The sequence below is a fragment of the Oreochromis niloticus genome, linkage group LG3 (genome assembly GCF_001858045.2).
Source record: "Oreochromis niloticus isolate F11D_XX linkage group LG3, O_niloticus_UMD_NMBU, whole genome shotgun sequence".
NCBI lineage: Eukaryota > Metazoa > Chordata > Actinopteri > Cichliformes > Cichlidae > Oreochromis > Oreochromis niloticus.
In genome coordinates, this window is record NC_031967.2 from 56,790,537 (window position 1) to 56,807,364 (window position 16,828).

A 16,828-nucleotide genomic window follows, 5' to 3' on the forward strand; every position below is an offset into this window, starting at 1 on the left:
AGTTACTTGAATAAAGTAATCAGTAACCAATTACTGATTACTTCCCCCCAAAAGTAATCCCGTTACTTTACTGATTTCTTATTTTCAAAAGTAATTAATTACTTAGTTACTTTTTAAAACATGATTTACAACCTGAATAGGTGATAAAGTGATAGATCTTTATGCCCAATTCTACTTTTCCTGCATAATCCATCATACAAAATGTAATCAAATGGAAAAGTCTCTTTTTAAAACTTGTTTTGTTAGTTTTAATCTTTTAACTTTATGCATCAAGCAAAAATTAAATTATATGCAACATTCTCTGACTGGAAGAAATTTGAAATTACGCGTTACTGCTCATCTCTGTTGATGTGTATAATAATGTGTGGTAGGTGTGTGATGCAATACTGTCATTATCTGGATAGATAGATAGATAGATAGACAGATAGATAGATATTTAACAGTTTCTTGGTTTTTACATTTTGCAGTTTCTTTATTGAATAATATCCTATTTCTGGCCCTCAGTATGTCACCGTCAGCAGATCTGGACACACCGGGCTCTTCTTCCTTTAACAGGTATTAACATGGAATTATACAGAAACAAGTTGCTTTGCATTTAGTTAGAAGCGTCATATTTAACCCTTATTATTAGCTCTCCAAAGTTGATTCTGTTCATCTGGACGTAGCATTTTGTGCGTAGCATTTCTCCCACAAAGCGCTACATCCAGATGAACAGAATCAATTTTTGGAGATTTACTTTCAAGGATGGTTGAGAATGTATCAAGACCTTATTATCAGCTCCACTCACTGTTGGACTGCTAGCAGTACTGAGCATAACTACCATGCCTGCTATTGTAAAAAAGTCAACAGCAGGTCTGAAACGACACATGAACCAGAGGGTTGTGCACCTTTGTCCATTTTTTACTGGTTCTCTGAGGTTAGGATGTTGGGAGCCTGTTAGGTTGTTTCCAGCTAATAAACTAAAACAAGAACAATTCAAAAACCATTTGCTAAGATAAGAAAAGATAAGAAAAGATAAGATAAGATAAGCCTTAATTAGCCCCACACATGCGATTTTTTTTGGTACAAGGTACAAGTTTAAGAGCAGTAAAAGTTGAGAACAACACAATAAATACGATAAGATGAATATAATAACATATTATACAACAAAAATAAAATACTATACAAAAAAGAATTAAAAACTGTGCACAATAGAATAAAATCCTCTGTTATAGTAGGAAAAGTTACACTTGGTAATATTGCACACCAGGGAGACAGTTACAATTGTGTATGGGATGTGAGTGTGTGCCTGTCTGCACATGTGTGGTCATCTGCAGAGATGTGTGTCAATCTTATGTATGTTTACTTGAACTCGGCCAAGAAAGGCTTATAAATGAAACTTCCTCTCAGTTATGTGCCAGGTTTTGATAAACTCTAACAATAAACCTTCTTTAACCAGAACTTAGACTTAAAGATTCAAAGCTGTTTGGCTTTTAAAGTTCAGTCTGCTCTAAGACTCCAACTCACCAGCCAAGGTGCAGAAAAGATTCACTGTGGAAGTTTTAAAAGGAGAATATTCACTTTTTATATTCACGATTAAATATGATGTTCGACACAGCTGCAACATCTGTCTGCTGAATTTTATGAGGTCAGGTGTAACAGTGTACATAATAAAGCCCCAAGAGTGTTTTTAATATTTATTTCTGACATGTGAAAACCATTTTTTAAAGAATATGTTTCAAAGTTAATTAATTCATGAGAATAAAATCTAATGTTTAATTAAAGCTTCAGTGACAAACTACAACCAACAGGTGGCAGCACATCTCTCTTCCCCTCATGAGCACAGCCACTTTACCACCATCACTGCTCACAACAAGGGCTGTTTCTGTTTTGCTCCTATTTTAAAACTCAGGGGGAAGAAACAGATGTTCATGTTCAGAGGCTTCCAGATGTTCTTCTGTGCATAGGTTTAGTTTATTTATTTATTCTGGCCGCATCCTGTTCACAACATTATGGTGACCAGCTGAAACCAAAGAAAGTACAGCAACCATCTGATGATCTGATTCTGGGGGATCGTGCAGTTGTTTATGTGGCTGTTTTTGTCAAACAGGAAACATCAACAGCAAAGAACATTAGTGAAACGAGGAGGAGAAAATGTGCAGCTTCACCCTCTAAATTATTTCCCCTTTGACTCTGGAATGATGATGTCATGAAATTGATTAAATTTCTGACCAGTAGTGTTTGTGCTGTGCTGAGTGGATTATTTACAGGCTGTGGACAGAGGAGTCTCCTTCTGCCTCGTTTCAGTATCCTGAAGTGAAAAGTCACACTCCACCCGTCCCCACCTTATCATAAATGTTTATCTACAAGTCACTGCAATACGCGTCCCCTGAGCTCGGAGTTCGAGCTTATCTTTGCCTGCGTTCATGACAGAGTTCATGAGCTGCACTCGTGGCTTCTGACTGATTAAAACAAGGTGACTCACAGTCAGCTGTTTTTTTTATTTTTATTATTATTATGGAAGCAAAGGGCACAGCACGAATAGCAGACACTGAAGATTCACCACTTCCAGCATGACTTTATGATGACAGAGACAATAAATAAATACATGAAACCAGTTCATGTTGGAAAAAGGAAGATAAAAACAGACCTTAATGGATCCTTTAAAGTCTGGATGTGAGGGAGTGTTGAAGGTGGTGGAAGTCACAATCTTTTGAACAGGACAAAGTGAAACTAAGCCGTCATCTCCACAGGATGGACTCATCTGTGGCACCACGTCTGCAGCTTTCATGAAACGCTGTTTTGGTAGTTATTATCTACAGGAAATTATCCCCAGGACATAAAAAACACATGTATAAACCTGACATCAAGTGTTTTAAAAAAATTGCTGACTTTGCCCAAAATAAGGTTTTAAAAAGCTTTGCTTGCTCTGGAAGTTAAAAAAAAAAAAGAGTTACTGAGTGACAGTTTAAGTCTGGAGGGTTAATATTTACACTGTGTTGTGTTTCTGAAAACAGAGTGAACTTTTAATCATGAGAGGAAATAACCCAAGTGCATCTGAAATGAGCTGCAGCCATCCCTGCGACACAGCCCAAAACAGTACCAGTCACTGCTACAGGAAATACTTTTCTTCTTGACTGTGCTGATTGAACTCTTTTTTTGTTTGCCAAATAGAAATCTAAACATATTTGAATGCTGGACTTCTACATTAACTAAGGAGGTAATTTTTTTACAGGAAAGTATTTAGGACAAAACACAGAGAATTACAGAGTTACTCAGACTTAAATGGAGGAGGAGGAAATGCATAGATGTAAACAGGCTCAAGTTAATGACATAATTTCCCCATTTTTACTTTAATCAGAGAAAAAAGGCCTCAGAGGAAATAAGACCAAACAAACAAACCCTTCACTCTGTTACTTGTGATGCGTGAGGCTCTCATTTTATTTCTGTGATCAATAAATATCATAAAATTATGTCACAACAAACAAAGGTGAAATATAAAAATGGTACAGAGAAATGAACATGTTCACATGCATACATACGAATACACATAGAAAATATGTATCATCTCCTAATTTGAGCCACATAACATAAGAAAACATAACAAAAAACAGAGTGAGGCTCCATTTCCCTCCACGGGCTTTCATACCTCGTTCTTCCTTCAAATTCCTGATATGACCTCTTGTCCTGCTCACTTTCATTTATTCAGGTTTTAGTTTTGAACATCCATCCGTCTTCTTCCACTTTCATTTTGCTCATTGCACTGTCCCCTTTTGATCTTCAAATATCCTTTTTATTCTCTTTTTTTTGACAGTGGATATTTACAATGAACTCATCACTCTGTCACAGTCAGATTGGATCCACAACATTTATACTGACAGTGGTGTGATCAGTCGTGGGTAACAAAACAAAAAACAAGTGAAACATTAACACTGAGTACACTAGTCAAAGACATAAATTCTGAAAAGTTCTGAGAACGGATCGATAAAAATCAGAAACCTCTGGAATGTTTTCAGAGCAGCTGCTGCTTTTAGATCTCAGAGGAAGTCCCAATGACTTCTGCCACAGAGCGCTCTGCAGCCTCACCACACACCTCAAACGTACAAATGACAAACAAATTAGATTTAAAACCAACCTAAACTTCACGACTGAGCAGTTTTCTGAAGAGTTTCAATGCCTGAAGGCAGCACAACAGGCGAGGATGAAGATCAGGAGAAAGGGTGAGATCCTGAGGCATCAGAACAGGAAACGAGCTGAACTGTAGTGGAAGCGCCTACGGACGCAGATTGTGTTAAAAAGTCTTCAGATTGAAAATTCTCTCTATTCACCAGAATAATGTTCATGTCAACTCCTGAAAATGTAAAACACTGAAAGATCAACTGTGTATTTTGCACAGACGAACAAGAACAAGACGTCATGACAGAAGTCTAAAAACAGCAGTGCCTGAGGTGGTGATCTGAACATGAGATCAGCTGAATTTGAATCACTGATAAGGTTTCTGATATTTACAGATCCAACTCAGAACTTTCCACAACTCATATAATAACGCAATAAAACCATTATGATAATGGTTTGTATGTTTTTTTAAATAAATATTATTTAAAATTAGAATCACATATTAGATTACATTGATTCATTATTTTTATCTAGTGGGGGCGATGGACAGAAAGCAGGAGGGTGGCTGATTGGCTGCAGTTGCCACAAACAGAAATACATAAAATAAAGTGTTTAAAAGTGTAACATAAAAACTTAAAGTTAATAAAGTGCTTAACTAACTGAGAGAACTTGCTAACCATGCTACTGTGGCCCCATTTTAATGCCCCGTCTAATCAGAGCTTACATAAACTGATCTACTCGTCTCCTCCACCTCTCTACCTGCTAAAAGCTCCACTACACCCACCTGCTGTCTGTTCTCACAGTAAAATCAAGCTTTGCAGAAAACTGCACAGAATAAAGTTACAGCTTAAAAGAATAAAGGAGAAGAAAAATAAACAGATTTAAAGTCTATAAAAAGCTTGTTGCAGCCACAGTACTGATGTAATGTTACTTTTAATGGTTGTTGGGTGAACATGACTCCCGAATGTGACTCGAGATCAGAGGAGCGGTGCATCGAACCCTTGTTGCTGTGAGATGAGTGCCGTCAACAGAAGCTTTGTTTATGCTGTCTGCTCGCTAAATAACAATGCTTCACACGTCGTCTCAAACATTTCAGATCAACTGTTTAACATTTCAGATGGATGTTCATAAGAGTTGCTGTGTGTTGATGATTGCAGTTTTCTGTGAAAAAATACAGCAACACAAACACCAACAATAAGACAACTTACAACTGCAACAATAATGATAATTAAAACATGCGTGTCCTTGTGTTCTACAGTCGGATCTCCTGCAGAGAAAAACAAAAACAAAAAACAAAACAGGTGAGAGGACAGAGCTGACAGCATTTCTTCTTTTACACTGTGAAATACGCCCGGCAGTTAGCAGAGGTCATAACGTCTAACACTGACGTAACTGTCAGAAAAGTAAGTAATAAAAGTATCTGCAGGCGTTTGGATCATAAACACTGAGCAGCATCATTGTGCTCATGTTTCAGAAACGGACACTTTTATTTTCACTCTCAAACAACTGCATGTTTATTAAGTAAAGCACCTTTCAAAATTAAAGCTCAAAAGCAAGCAACAGAACAAAATATAAACTTAAATATAAATATATACTTCTAAATACATTTTCCTCACAGAAAGAAGAAAAGCAGGGGCGCACCCAAAGAGCAGAGTGCAGGGTGACACTGCACCCCATGCAATCTGAAACTTTAGTTCATTATTTTACACTTTTAGTTGTAAGTCTACTGATATAGATAAAACCACCGAGCAGCATAACTGAATAAAATTTCCATCTTATACATTAAAAGGATGCACATATTAACACTGCAACAACTATGATTCAGTCATATTATGCATATTTTTCTGCATTATAATTTATTCTGCCATAGGTACTCTACAACATAAAACTCAGTTTAAACAGTTCCCATGTCCAACATCTGTGTCGGCCTCAGAGCCTCTGGCTATCAGCTCTTTGCCTTTTTCTCGGTTCACTGCGCCACCACATTCAAAACTCTGAAATCCGTGACAGTCCAGGTTAGTCCGGGGACTTCAAACATGTAAAATGCACTCGGCTGGTATAATCACACACAAGAAAATGAGCAACAGCAGATGTCTGAATGAAAATAAAACAGGGCCAATAAACAACTATGTCAGATCAGATTTATCACCACCCACACGCCACTGCAGGAAGCATCAGTATATGTCAGGTAACACAAGCAGAAAGATAAGCTTAACTACAGACAGCAGTGATCTTTCATAAACCACGTCAAGTCCGTGGAAAGTAGACCAAAAAAAAAAAAAAAAAAATGCAAATCCTCTGCAGTGACAAAGGTTTGGGACTTTTTCCTTATTTTTTTTCCTTTTCTTTTTTTGAATCAAATGGTGGAAAATAACAAGCATGGTCTTCTGTCTTTACCACGCATGGACAGACAATGCTTCCCTCAGAGAACATCTGTGGGGGTGCAAAAAGCCAGCGTCAAAGTTCAGAGACACAAAAAGCTCTTTTGTACTTAGCCATGCAGTGAGGGCTGCACTTTGGCTGTGCATGTCCCTACATGTCAGAAGTAGAATAAATAGTAAAGTGGACTTCTCAACTCACCAGAGTCTATGACTGTGAGGTTGATGGACTTCCTAGACTCACTCTGGACTCTCTGACCGCTGCTGAGATCACTGGTTCTAATCCGACACTCATATATTCCTGTATCGTTGATGTTGACATTCTTCAGAGTCACAGAAACATCTCCGTTTTTCATAGACGGGTCTGTCAGCTCCACTCGGCCTTTAAAACGCACATGCTGGTAGTTTTCGGATGTGCGCCCGTTTCGGTAGAAGAAGACGTATCCGTCTCTCTTAATCTCAGGTATGCTCCACTCTAACAGGGTGATATTTACACCACTGGGATCCTGACAGTGAAGAGTGACATCTTGTCCAGACCTCACTTTTATCTCTGTGTGACCTATACACAAAGACAAAAGGAAAAAAAGAACAAACATTGATAAGATGTTATGCTCCATTTCTTTACGACATATTGTGTAGAAATGCTAGTGTAACTCCTCCTGTAGAGTTCTTGTTCTTTTTTTTTCAGTAGATGAGCATATCTAGAGACATCTGACAGGAACTATTTGGATCAAGGAAGTCTTAAAAAAAACATCAGTGGATTAATCAAAGTAATGGATTCCTGCAGCTCGACATACTTCCAATTAGGGGTGGGTTTTAATAATCGATTCATCGATTAAAATCGATTCTGGCTTGGATAACGTGAAATCGATTCATTAAAATCCTGAATCGATTTTTTAATATAAATTTATTTTGCCTGAAACGCCAGAATCTCAGGTGAAACCTCACAAAATTTCAACAACCACCAAACAACCAAAACAGTAAATGAGAGCAGGTACACGGATTCTGCACAAGGACGTAAACACACAGCGCGGATCAGAATCAGTGAGATGTCGCCTTTCTCACCCGACGGGCGCTGCAGCTTTAAGTGGCTGCACGCGCTCCCGCGGACGGCAATCACTTTCTGGCACAACAACTGCACGGACACGGTCGGGGCTGAAAGCCGACAGCTCGCTGATTCTGATGTTTCGGCGGGTCTGCGCTTTGTGTTCACGTCCTTTTTGCGCTGATTCTAAAGCTGTTAGTTTTATCTCTCTCCAAACAATATTGACCGAACCAGCAGCAAAAGAAGATCCAAACTACGCTTCACATAAACATCGTCATGAAATCACTCTGACTTTTACTGTTTTGCTTCCACCACGATAAAAATCACACTTCATGCACAGCTCTCTCTCTGTCTCTCTCTCTCTCTCTCAGTGTACTTCAAGAACAGTTTCCCGTCTAAAATTCTGTTTTCTGCATTATTCGCTTGCTTGTTACGCACAAGTCTACCGTTGTTTACAGCGCTGTCAGCCGCTGTTTTTTCCTTTTTTTCGTTTTACATACTTCCGAAAAGAAAACTAATTTCTGCCGTTCAATACTGAACAAATTTAAACTTTTTAAAATTATGCAAAATGCAAAACGCTTAGCCGTGTCTCTAATAAAACCGCTGTAACGTCAGAGGTAACATTCATATGTTGATTAATGGTTTTCTTTCGTTTTTGATATACTGCAGATACATATTTTTATAAAATCCCAGGCCAGGAAAATCTCCTTCATGTTTTTCTGTGTTTTATCTTCAGCTACTTTGACACAAAGGCATCTGCTGTGACGCTCACACCTTTGATAAAGTCTTGCGTGTGTCAGCTTCCTTTTTATAGACACAAAAATATGTAAATGTATTGATCTGAATTATAATATTTCTGACTGTCAAAATTTCCCAGATTTAAATCGAATTTAATTGAATCGAATCGAATCGAAGTGAATCGTGGATCGAATCGATTCGGGACCTTGTGAATCGGAAACGAGTCGATTCTAGAAATCAGTGACGATACCCAGCCCTACTTCCAATGCAAGGCCAGGGACCAGAGAGAAATCTGCTTTTTTTTCTAAATTTCCTCTTGATGATGCACTTTCACACACAGTGACAAATGTCCTTGATAGATGTAAGTCAGATGTAGGCTTCTGTCTCAGTTTCTGTCTGTATTTAAGTGAAACAAAGAACAAAAAGTAGGTGAATGCACTGTTGTTTCAAATCACATACACATGTTAGGAGAACCAGAATACAAGTCAGTATTTTGGTCTGTTATGGGCCTACTTTTCTGTTGCTTGTTGGGGAAAGCGTCCTCCATAAATGCCCATGCATCACCTGCTCGTGTGAATAACTCCTCATTCCAGGAGATGCACAAGAAGATAAAAGAATAAAAGCAAACTCATCTTCCTCAGTGGTTATTAACCTACCCATGTGTATTCATTTACAGAATAGAGGCTGCAAAAAAGAACCAAATTAGATTACAACACTCGATGTTTGTTTGTGTCTGTCTGGGCTATTTAAGATCACCTCAAGGGATCAACAGCTTTCTTGAAATCCCCTGCTGAACAGAAACGCCTTGAGTAACAAGCTCTTCTTTAAGAAAACCAGACTTTCATCATACGGTACCAAGTGTTATGGATCAGACTTTGTGGCTATTTTAAAAGAATATTTGCTTTGAAAATAGCACATTAATTTCCTTGTGCTGTTCCCAAAAATTGCTCAGCTATGTTGACTGTTACCACATGTGTAGCCAAGAACCTACAATGACACAGTCGTGATAATGCCCTTGAATAATGTTCGTGTAGCCTTAGAGATTTGTAAATAAGAATAAAATAAAATAGACCTTTATTCTCATTGTCCATGTACATTGAAACTGTAGGTGTGCCATGCCAAATGGGCAAGTACAAAAAATGTAAATAGTAAGAGTGCAGGATCAAATAACAAACATGAGGAGTGTGTACAAAGCAAGAGAAAGGTCACGGATTAGCGAACAGGTTGTGAAGTCTCTTTTATGTCGTGTGGCACACTCAGTTTCCTTTACAGGAAAAAGAGTATTGGTAAAGCCTGAATTAAGAGTTTCCTTTTCCTTGCTTCCTTCCAACTTAATGGTTTCATTTCTACCACTGCAGAAAACAAAAGTACAATATTGTGGACCTGAAAGATTACTTGCACATACGCTGATGTCACACTTGTATGAACAAACTACGAACCTATGTCTGGGAGCTAGGTCACCAAATGCAATAACATGTGATAGAGTTGTAACACATGAGGTCATTTTCCGCAGAAATGTCTCCAATTACACCAGTAAACTTTTTATATGTTATAAAAAATTCATAGTGACATCATACCTATTACATTCCCTAGTGCACGCAACATACTGGGGAAAACAAAGGTGGGACACCACCGGGAGGCAAAAAGACTGATAACTGCATATTTCTTGTGCAGCTGATGTATCAGTAATCACCAGACATACTAAAATATTTAGGTAAATATGTTGACAATCTGACAACTTAAAACTACTGTATCGTGTTTATGCACACTGGCTGTGTGCAAGTACAAGAAGTATGTCACGAGAAAGTTTTAATCCCTCAGAGGGAGACAAAAAACCCCCCCAAAACAAACACGGCAAGATCAGGATCATGTGGCAAGTTTTTAAATGAGATTAAATCCACATACTCAACTCTGCTGCTCTGTGTAGTTCAGCAGTTTTGTTAATGTAATTTTTCCTGTCTTTTCTTTTCTTTCAGTTCCAGTAAGATAGTGGTGGGGGAACTCCAGACAAGATTAAAGACCTGGCAAATAACAATTTCTGTCTCCAGCTCCGAGGATTTTCTCCACCTGTATACTCCTACGAGAGCACTGGGATCATCAGGCCAATTGCTCTTGGTGCAACCTAGGTTACGGCTAAAGACCAGAGGTCCTCTGGAACAATCTCCCCGAAGCTATTCGCACGTCCCGTTTCCTTTCCGCTGCAAACAAGCTGCTATTACCCATATGGAAAAGATATATATAAATCTTATAAAGTTTGTATCTGTCTTGTGTGAAACTTGTATGAAAAGCATACAAGAGTGAAAACAGATATAAGATCCCTTGAAAAATTATATAAATGAAACTTGTATGTTTTGGATACTTACTAAAACAGTATATGAAAGTAATGAGAAAGTGGCCACTTTCATGAGTAAATCATATAAGTTTTTACTATTTCTTTTCCATATGGGTAATGTTTACCTTTGAACAGCTGTTAAAAAAAAAAAACGTGCTCAAAAAAATTGTGAGTCACAGCATTTGGCAGACTGCCAGCAGCTTTTTAATCTACTCACCTTCTAATGCCGCAGTCTCAAAAGTCAGAAGAAGAAGAAGAAGAATGTGAGACATTTCTGTTGAATAACTCACAACTGACCCTCCTGAAGCTGCTGGAAACTTGATTTGTGTAAATCTGGTGTCGTGCCAAGCAGTCTGAGGCAAGGGGCAGTCTGCTGCGTTCAGGGACACACCCACCTGAACTACATCAGCCGTCACAGCGTGGTTTCAACCCTGAAGCTGCACTCAATGTTTCTCTCTCTTGTTTTTGTTGTTTTTGTAGGAGAAAGCGCAAAGTGCGCACGGGAAAGTGCCTCGAGCCCACATTCACGACACCCTAAATGATCAAAAAATACAAAAATGATGTTTTGTATTGTTTAATTGTTGTTTTTTTAAATTTATTATTCCACTGTAGAGGCTGTAGAAATAATATCTGCTTTCCATCTGTGTATTTTTGTAAATATCTTGTGTAATGACAATGAACCTTATTGAATCTTCAGTGTAAATCAGTAACCAGCAGTGAGAGGATGGATGCCAGATTATCTTACCTGCCATTCAACATTTAGGCAACAAAGTTAACTTATAATGGCTCAAACAGAGCTCACTGGCTGCCCTCTATTGTTCGCCAGCGGTCACTGCAGGTTTAATTCTTACTCATAATGATCAAAACGTTTAACTAACACCGCACAAGATGAACTGGCATGTAATAAACAGTCGTCGGCAGCAGTTTTACAACCTGAAAATTAAAAACCTGTCAAAATGATGCATTCAGGCAAGGAGGAAAAAGAGCTCACTCTCCAGGCTACACGAATGACATCAGAGGATACCTGCTGTTTACTCTTTAAGTGTTCACTTTTAAAAGGCTTCACTTAAAATCAAGCTCTTCTACATGTGTGGTAGTAGAGAAAAAAATATGAACAGTCGGGATGTCTCGGATTCTGGGCGTGGAGTGAAACGAACTCACCTGTTAACTGTGTTTTGCTTCCTGGGATAAAACCGCCCCTTCGCAATCATGTGTGCGGACGACTGTCACACGGACATCCATGAGGGAAAAAAGGAATGAAAAGCAAAACACTCAGTTTAAATCAGTGACTGTAGAAAACATGGAAATTGTCCATGTTCCACTGTTTAAAAATTGATAACAAAACCCTAAGAAGTGCTGAATCATTCAATAATACAGACTATTAGAATAACAGGTGTGTCGCATCGGTAACTAGCTAGCAACAAGCCCCCAACACATTGCATATGCTAGCGGCTAATCTAGCAAACAAATTAATGACAGAGTGATTTTAGATGTTTTAGAACTATAAGATGATAAACTGTGTGTCTTTTTCATAACAGTGACATGGTTGTATTTACCGTAATTGAACGAGTTGTCAAGTGCGGTAAACCCATCAACAAATAAACTGGAGCAGCCGGGGGTTAAATAAAAAGTGTAGCGGGGCGTGTTTACAGGCATGTCCGGCGGGAGCGTGACGCAGTCGCTCCACCTCAAGTCACTACTGAGCAGAAATGCAAGATGGCAGCCTCCACAAGCGGGGTATTTTGGCTTCATTTTTGCACAATGGGAGGAGGTGCTGTCGTGTCGTCCATGTTTTCTACAGTCATTGGTTGTGATGGTCACTGTAGTGGCTATATTAATTTCTTAAGTTCTCTCCTTATCTTATACTTAATGGGTTTGTTAAAAATCACTACCATTTCAGCTTGTTCGTGGCCAAAAGTGGCCACCAACAGATTAGGTCTGTAATTTTTATTATTTTTATGTTGTTGTTGTTTTTGCCATTTGTTCTGCATAAAAAAAGCTTTTAACTAACTTCAGTTCTTTTCATAAATATAAAATAGTTTTTACTTTTTAAATTTTTAAATTTTTAACCAGTTTATTTGTCCACTGCACTAGCTTTAAGACAACCTCAAATCTCACAATTTTATATAATTGCAGTACTACTGGAATTTCATGTATTATTAATAGTAGAGTCTGGGACATGTAATTGATTCACATCAACATTGATTATAATGCATTGTTATTTTTGTAGAGAGCAAAAACATAAAAACTCCCTCTCAGCTTGTTTGTGGCCAAAAATGGCCACCCCCTGTTTACTTTTACAAAATGCTATAAAATTAATATATTAAAAAAAAATCCACTTTCATTGACTTAATTTTTTAAATTAGTATCAGTGCTGTTCATGAAAATCAAAATTTCATTCAAATTCAGAATTTTAACCCTTTAAATACCAGTTAAATCACCTAATTGTAATGATTTACATAGGGATAAAAGCATAAAATCCCCATTTCTTTTCTAAATAATACATGCAAACTAATTTATTTCCTTTATTCAAATGCAGACATTATACCTTTTGAATACCAGTCATATTATATATTATTACTACACTTTTGGGGGAAAATAGCAATAAAGTTCACATTTTTTAGCATATAATCATCATTGCAGGGCAGTACCAGTAACAGTAACAATGATTTATTTTTACTTAATTTTATTTTATTTATTTATTTATTTTTTGGGGGGGGGGGGGGGGAAATGAATGGCCAAAAAGAAAATCACATGGTGTGTTAGTGGCCAGAATGGCAGTTTAATGACCAAATAACCACTGAAATGACCACAAAAATGATCAAAATTTATATTCCAGTGTGTGCTTCTGTGTGCATCCTCATTAGCAGCAAGATGTACTAACCACAGTAGAGTGGTTTTTGTAGGCACACTTTCTACTCCTGGTGCAAGGGGCTGCTGTTCCAATCCTAGAGGTGTGCCTTTTGCACCTTCTTCTCATTTCGTTGGTGGGGTGTGGGTCACACTCTGGTTCAGACTACTGTATCTTGGGATCAGTGGCAGAAGTGGCTGAGAATCAGGGACAAGGGTGTCTTGCAATTGTTGAGGTCACCAGCATGTGCCCCAGCTCTCCCAGGATCACTCTTCATTTGTAGGTTGTAGAGGACTCCCCCACTTCAGTGAAGTTGTTTCCACGGGATAAAGGCACTGTAACCCTCTGGGCTCAAATAACCACACTATGGATGGACAAGCGACCAACCATAATGTAAAAGAAAAATATGAGTTAAGAAAATATGAGTTTATATATTTACAGCAGAAATTTGAAGGCAGTTTCTCCAACTGAAGAGTCCAAAATCCAGATGAAGCCTAAAAGAAGTTTAATGGCTGCTCTTGCTCGTAACCTTTCCCTCCTTTGGGGGTTCTTTTTCCCACAATGCATTGCAGTAGTTGAGAAATACAGAAAAATACCTGTAAATGACTAATACGGAAAATTCCTTCACATTTATACAGTAGATTGTACTGTACTTTTACAGATTTTTTTTACAGTGAAGTCCAGGTGTTTTTCTGATAATTTAAGATGTTTTCAAGTGAAGTCAAACTGCTGCAAGCCTTTAAATCTACCAGGCCCTTCAGTGTGGAGTTTGCATGTTCAAGTCCAAATACAGACATGATTGGTCCTGTCCAGGGTCATGATGTTGAAATGTGAAACACCTGAAGCTCCTTCAGGTACTTTCTGAAGAACTGAGTCACTTAGTTGAACTGCATTCCACTAAACTGTCATCATTTCTGACACCCACTCAGAGAATGCTTCTGTGTGTCTCCAGTGGCGTTTTTTTAATGTGCGACACGGGCGGCATGTCACGGGCACCAGAAAAAAAAAATTGCCCCACATCATTCCAGCACATTTTCATGACTGCACCATAGGCACCGAACAGTTTTCTATTGCCCATTTGCGAGTAGTAAATTGAGGCGCCCTCCATTTATTAGTTGCACCTGCTGCTTGTACAGGGAGGAGAGGGGAGAGATGGACAGCAGGCAGCACCAAATAACTAGCTCTGCTTGCTGCTGCTGCTGTGCTGAAGTCTCACACACAATCTGTAAACAAAATTTGTGCACTAAGGTGTAGGTCTGTTAGTCTGTTGTGGGGTTGGGTGTTGATACTGGAGCGCAAAATTAACCCCAATGGAAGATGGACCAAAAAAGGCCAGAAAAGTTGGATAATGCCAGGTATTATGTATGACATGCATCCTGAAACAAGATACCATTTGTTAATAGGGATAGCGATAAACCTCTGTTTATGTTTGTTAGCTACTTGGCTATGATAGTAAACAGTACACATACAGTAAACACTGACACTGAGGTGTATTGTTGATTTGCCTCCTATTCTCAGTGTATGACAAATTATAATGGTTGTTTGTTAGCCATTTACTTGCACCATAACTTCAAGCATATCAAGAGCAACAGCAGAACAAAAATGCAAAGTAGGAACTGAGTGACATCTGTAATTCTCTTTCTCCACAAGGAACACTAAACATTTGAGGGTGTTCATGGAGAAGTATAGAAATGGCCAGAAGGAGTTGCACTATGTCTCTCTGGATCTGGAGAAACAAAACGAAAACGTGCCTAGAAAGTGTTACCAGGCAGAGACGCGTGTGAGGTTGGAGCTGGTAGTTGTGCAAACGTGCAACTACAAGACAGATATTTCTACTAAATAAACTTCTGAAAAATTTGAACATGACACTGCTCTGATTAGAGTATTAAGACTTTGCAGACAAAACATAACATAAAGGAAACACCTTGCTAGCCTGTGAAACATCTTTCAGAGTAAACACTTCAAAATACAAATGTTTACATGGACTTTTATGGAGAGTGTAGCTGCCTCCACTTACATTCACTTCATAGGGGACAGATCTGAGGCGTGAAACACAACATTAGTCAGTGGTGTAATTGTGTCAGAACAGGTTTTAATGTTCAAATAAAAGTGAAATGTCACAAACTTCTCAGGCACAATTCTCATGTTTTATTGATTATATTATTTGATCTACGATCTATGTATATGATCTTATGTATATGATCTAAAAGTGTTAAAAGTGGACACTTAGTTGAATGGTAAGCGTAGAATTTGGCAAGCTCCTAAAATATATTGTAGTTATTTCACTTTTAATTATTTTTCTAAAAACATAAACACTGATCAGAAAACTACTGTCAGCACTTCTCACTTCATCTGTGGGACTTGTGGGCTTCAGGCTTTAAATGCAGTAATATGTAGACCTGCTGCTGCTGCCTCTCTCTTACTAGGTCAGTAAATATCAACAGTTATGTATATTAGCAGTGAAGTAATCCAATCCAACTTTATTTATATAGCACTTTAAAAACAACAAAGTTGACCAAAGTGCTTTCCAAATATAAACAGAGATAACAGTTAAAAACCATACATTAGGCAGACAAAGAAATAAATATAAATAACAATAAAATAAATATACAAATGAAAAAGAAGATAAAAATAAATCAGTATATATATAAAATATTAAAACATGAGTAAAATAGACAATAAAATATACAATGAATAAAATTAACAAAATAAAAAGATTAAGAGTGACCAACAGCTGACTAAAGCTGACTACAAGCTGACTCTGGTACTACTCCTAAAAAGCCTTTGAAAAAAGAGTGTTTTTAGAAGTGATTTAAACATTTCAAGCATTGGGGCCAGCTTAATATGGAGGGGCAGTTTATTCCATAATTTGGGGGCCACAACAGCAAAAGCTCGGTCCCCCAAATGTTTCAGTCTAAACAAGGGGACAGCGAGGAGCGACTGGTCAGATGATCTAAGCGACCTTTGTGGAGTGTACACGTGTAGAGGGTCTGACAGGTAAGAAGGAGCCAGGCCATTTAAAACTTTAAAAGCAAACAATAAATTTTTAAAAGAATTCTAAAATAGACAGGCAACAGGTGTAAAGAGGCAAGAACAGGGTTAATGTGCTCATGTTTGCGTAACCCTGTGAACAGGCGAGCAGCAGCATTCTGGACCATTTGCAAGTGTGATAGTGAAGCCTGATCAATACCAATATAAAGTCCATTACAATAATCAAGGCGAGTGGTTACAAATGCATGTAAGACTCTCTCCAAGTCACAAAAAGAAATAAAAGGTTTTACTTTAGAGAGCTGCCTCAGCTGAAAAAACTATTTCTCACCACTGTATTTATCTGTTCGTCCATTTTAAGAGCAACACAGAGATCCATATTTTACTATGTATTAATAAAT

The 16,828-nt window shown here is 38.0% G+C and overlaps 1 protein-coding gene across 5 annotated transcripts; it reads right to left on the bottom strand.

Annotated features, from left to right (window-relative positions):
- Positions 1 to 3,632: 3,632 nt before the first annotated feature.
- On the bottom strand, positions 3,633 to 12,257 carry LOC100712501 (coxsackievirus and adenovirus receptor homolog). 5 transcript variants are annotated; one of them, XR_001223150.3, is made up of 5 exons: positions 12,145 to 12,257; positions 11,750 to 11,811; positions 10,984 to 11,122; positions 6,676 to 7,032; positions 3,633 to 5,362 (listed from the first exon to the last, which is right to left on the bottom strand). XR_001223150.3 is itself a non-coding variant. In XM_025903783.1 (5 exons), exons 3-5 carry the CDS (start codon positions 10,858 to 10,860, stop codon positions 5,193 to 5,195), a joined length of 582 nt encoding a protein of 193 aa, XP_025759568.1. In that variant the 5' UTR covers positions 10,861 to 11,122; positions 11,750 to 11,811; positions 12,145 to 12,247; the 3' UTR covers positions 3,633 to 5,192. The 5 variants fall into 5 exon arrangements, 3 of the variants coding, with proteins under 3 accessions (XP_025759568.1, XP_005462318.1, XP_003457544.1); XM_025903783.1 differs by having other exon boundaries at positions 10,806 to 11,122; positions 12,145 to 12,247; XM_005462261.4 differs by having other exon boundaries at positions 3,633 to 5,256; positions 10,806 to 11,122; positions 12,145 to 12,246.
- Positions 12,258 to 16,828: the final 4,571 nt, after the last annotated feature.

Coding starts and splice junctions, on each gene's coding strand:
- LOC100712501 (XM_025903783.1), bottom strand. CDS start 10,860: ATGTCTCACATTCTTCTTCTTCTTCTTCTGACTTTTGAGACTGCGGCA. Junction 7,033..10,805: donor TGAGACTGCGGCATTAGAAG/GTGAGTAGATTA, acceptor CTTTGTGTATAG/GTCACACAGAGATAAAAGTG. Junction 5,363..6,675: donor CCTCACAGTCATAGACTCTG/GTGAGTTGAGAA, acceptor TTTTCTCTGCAG/GAGATCCGACTGTAGAACAC.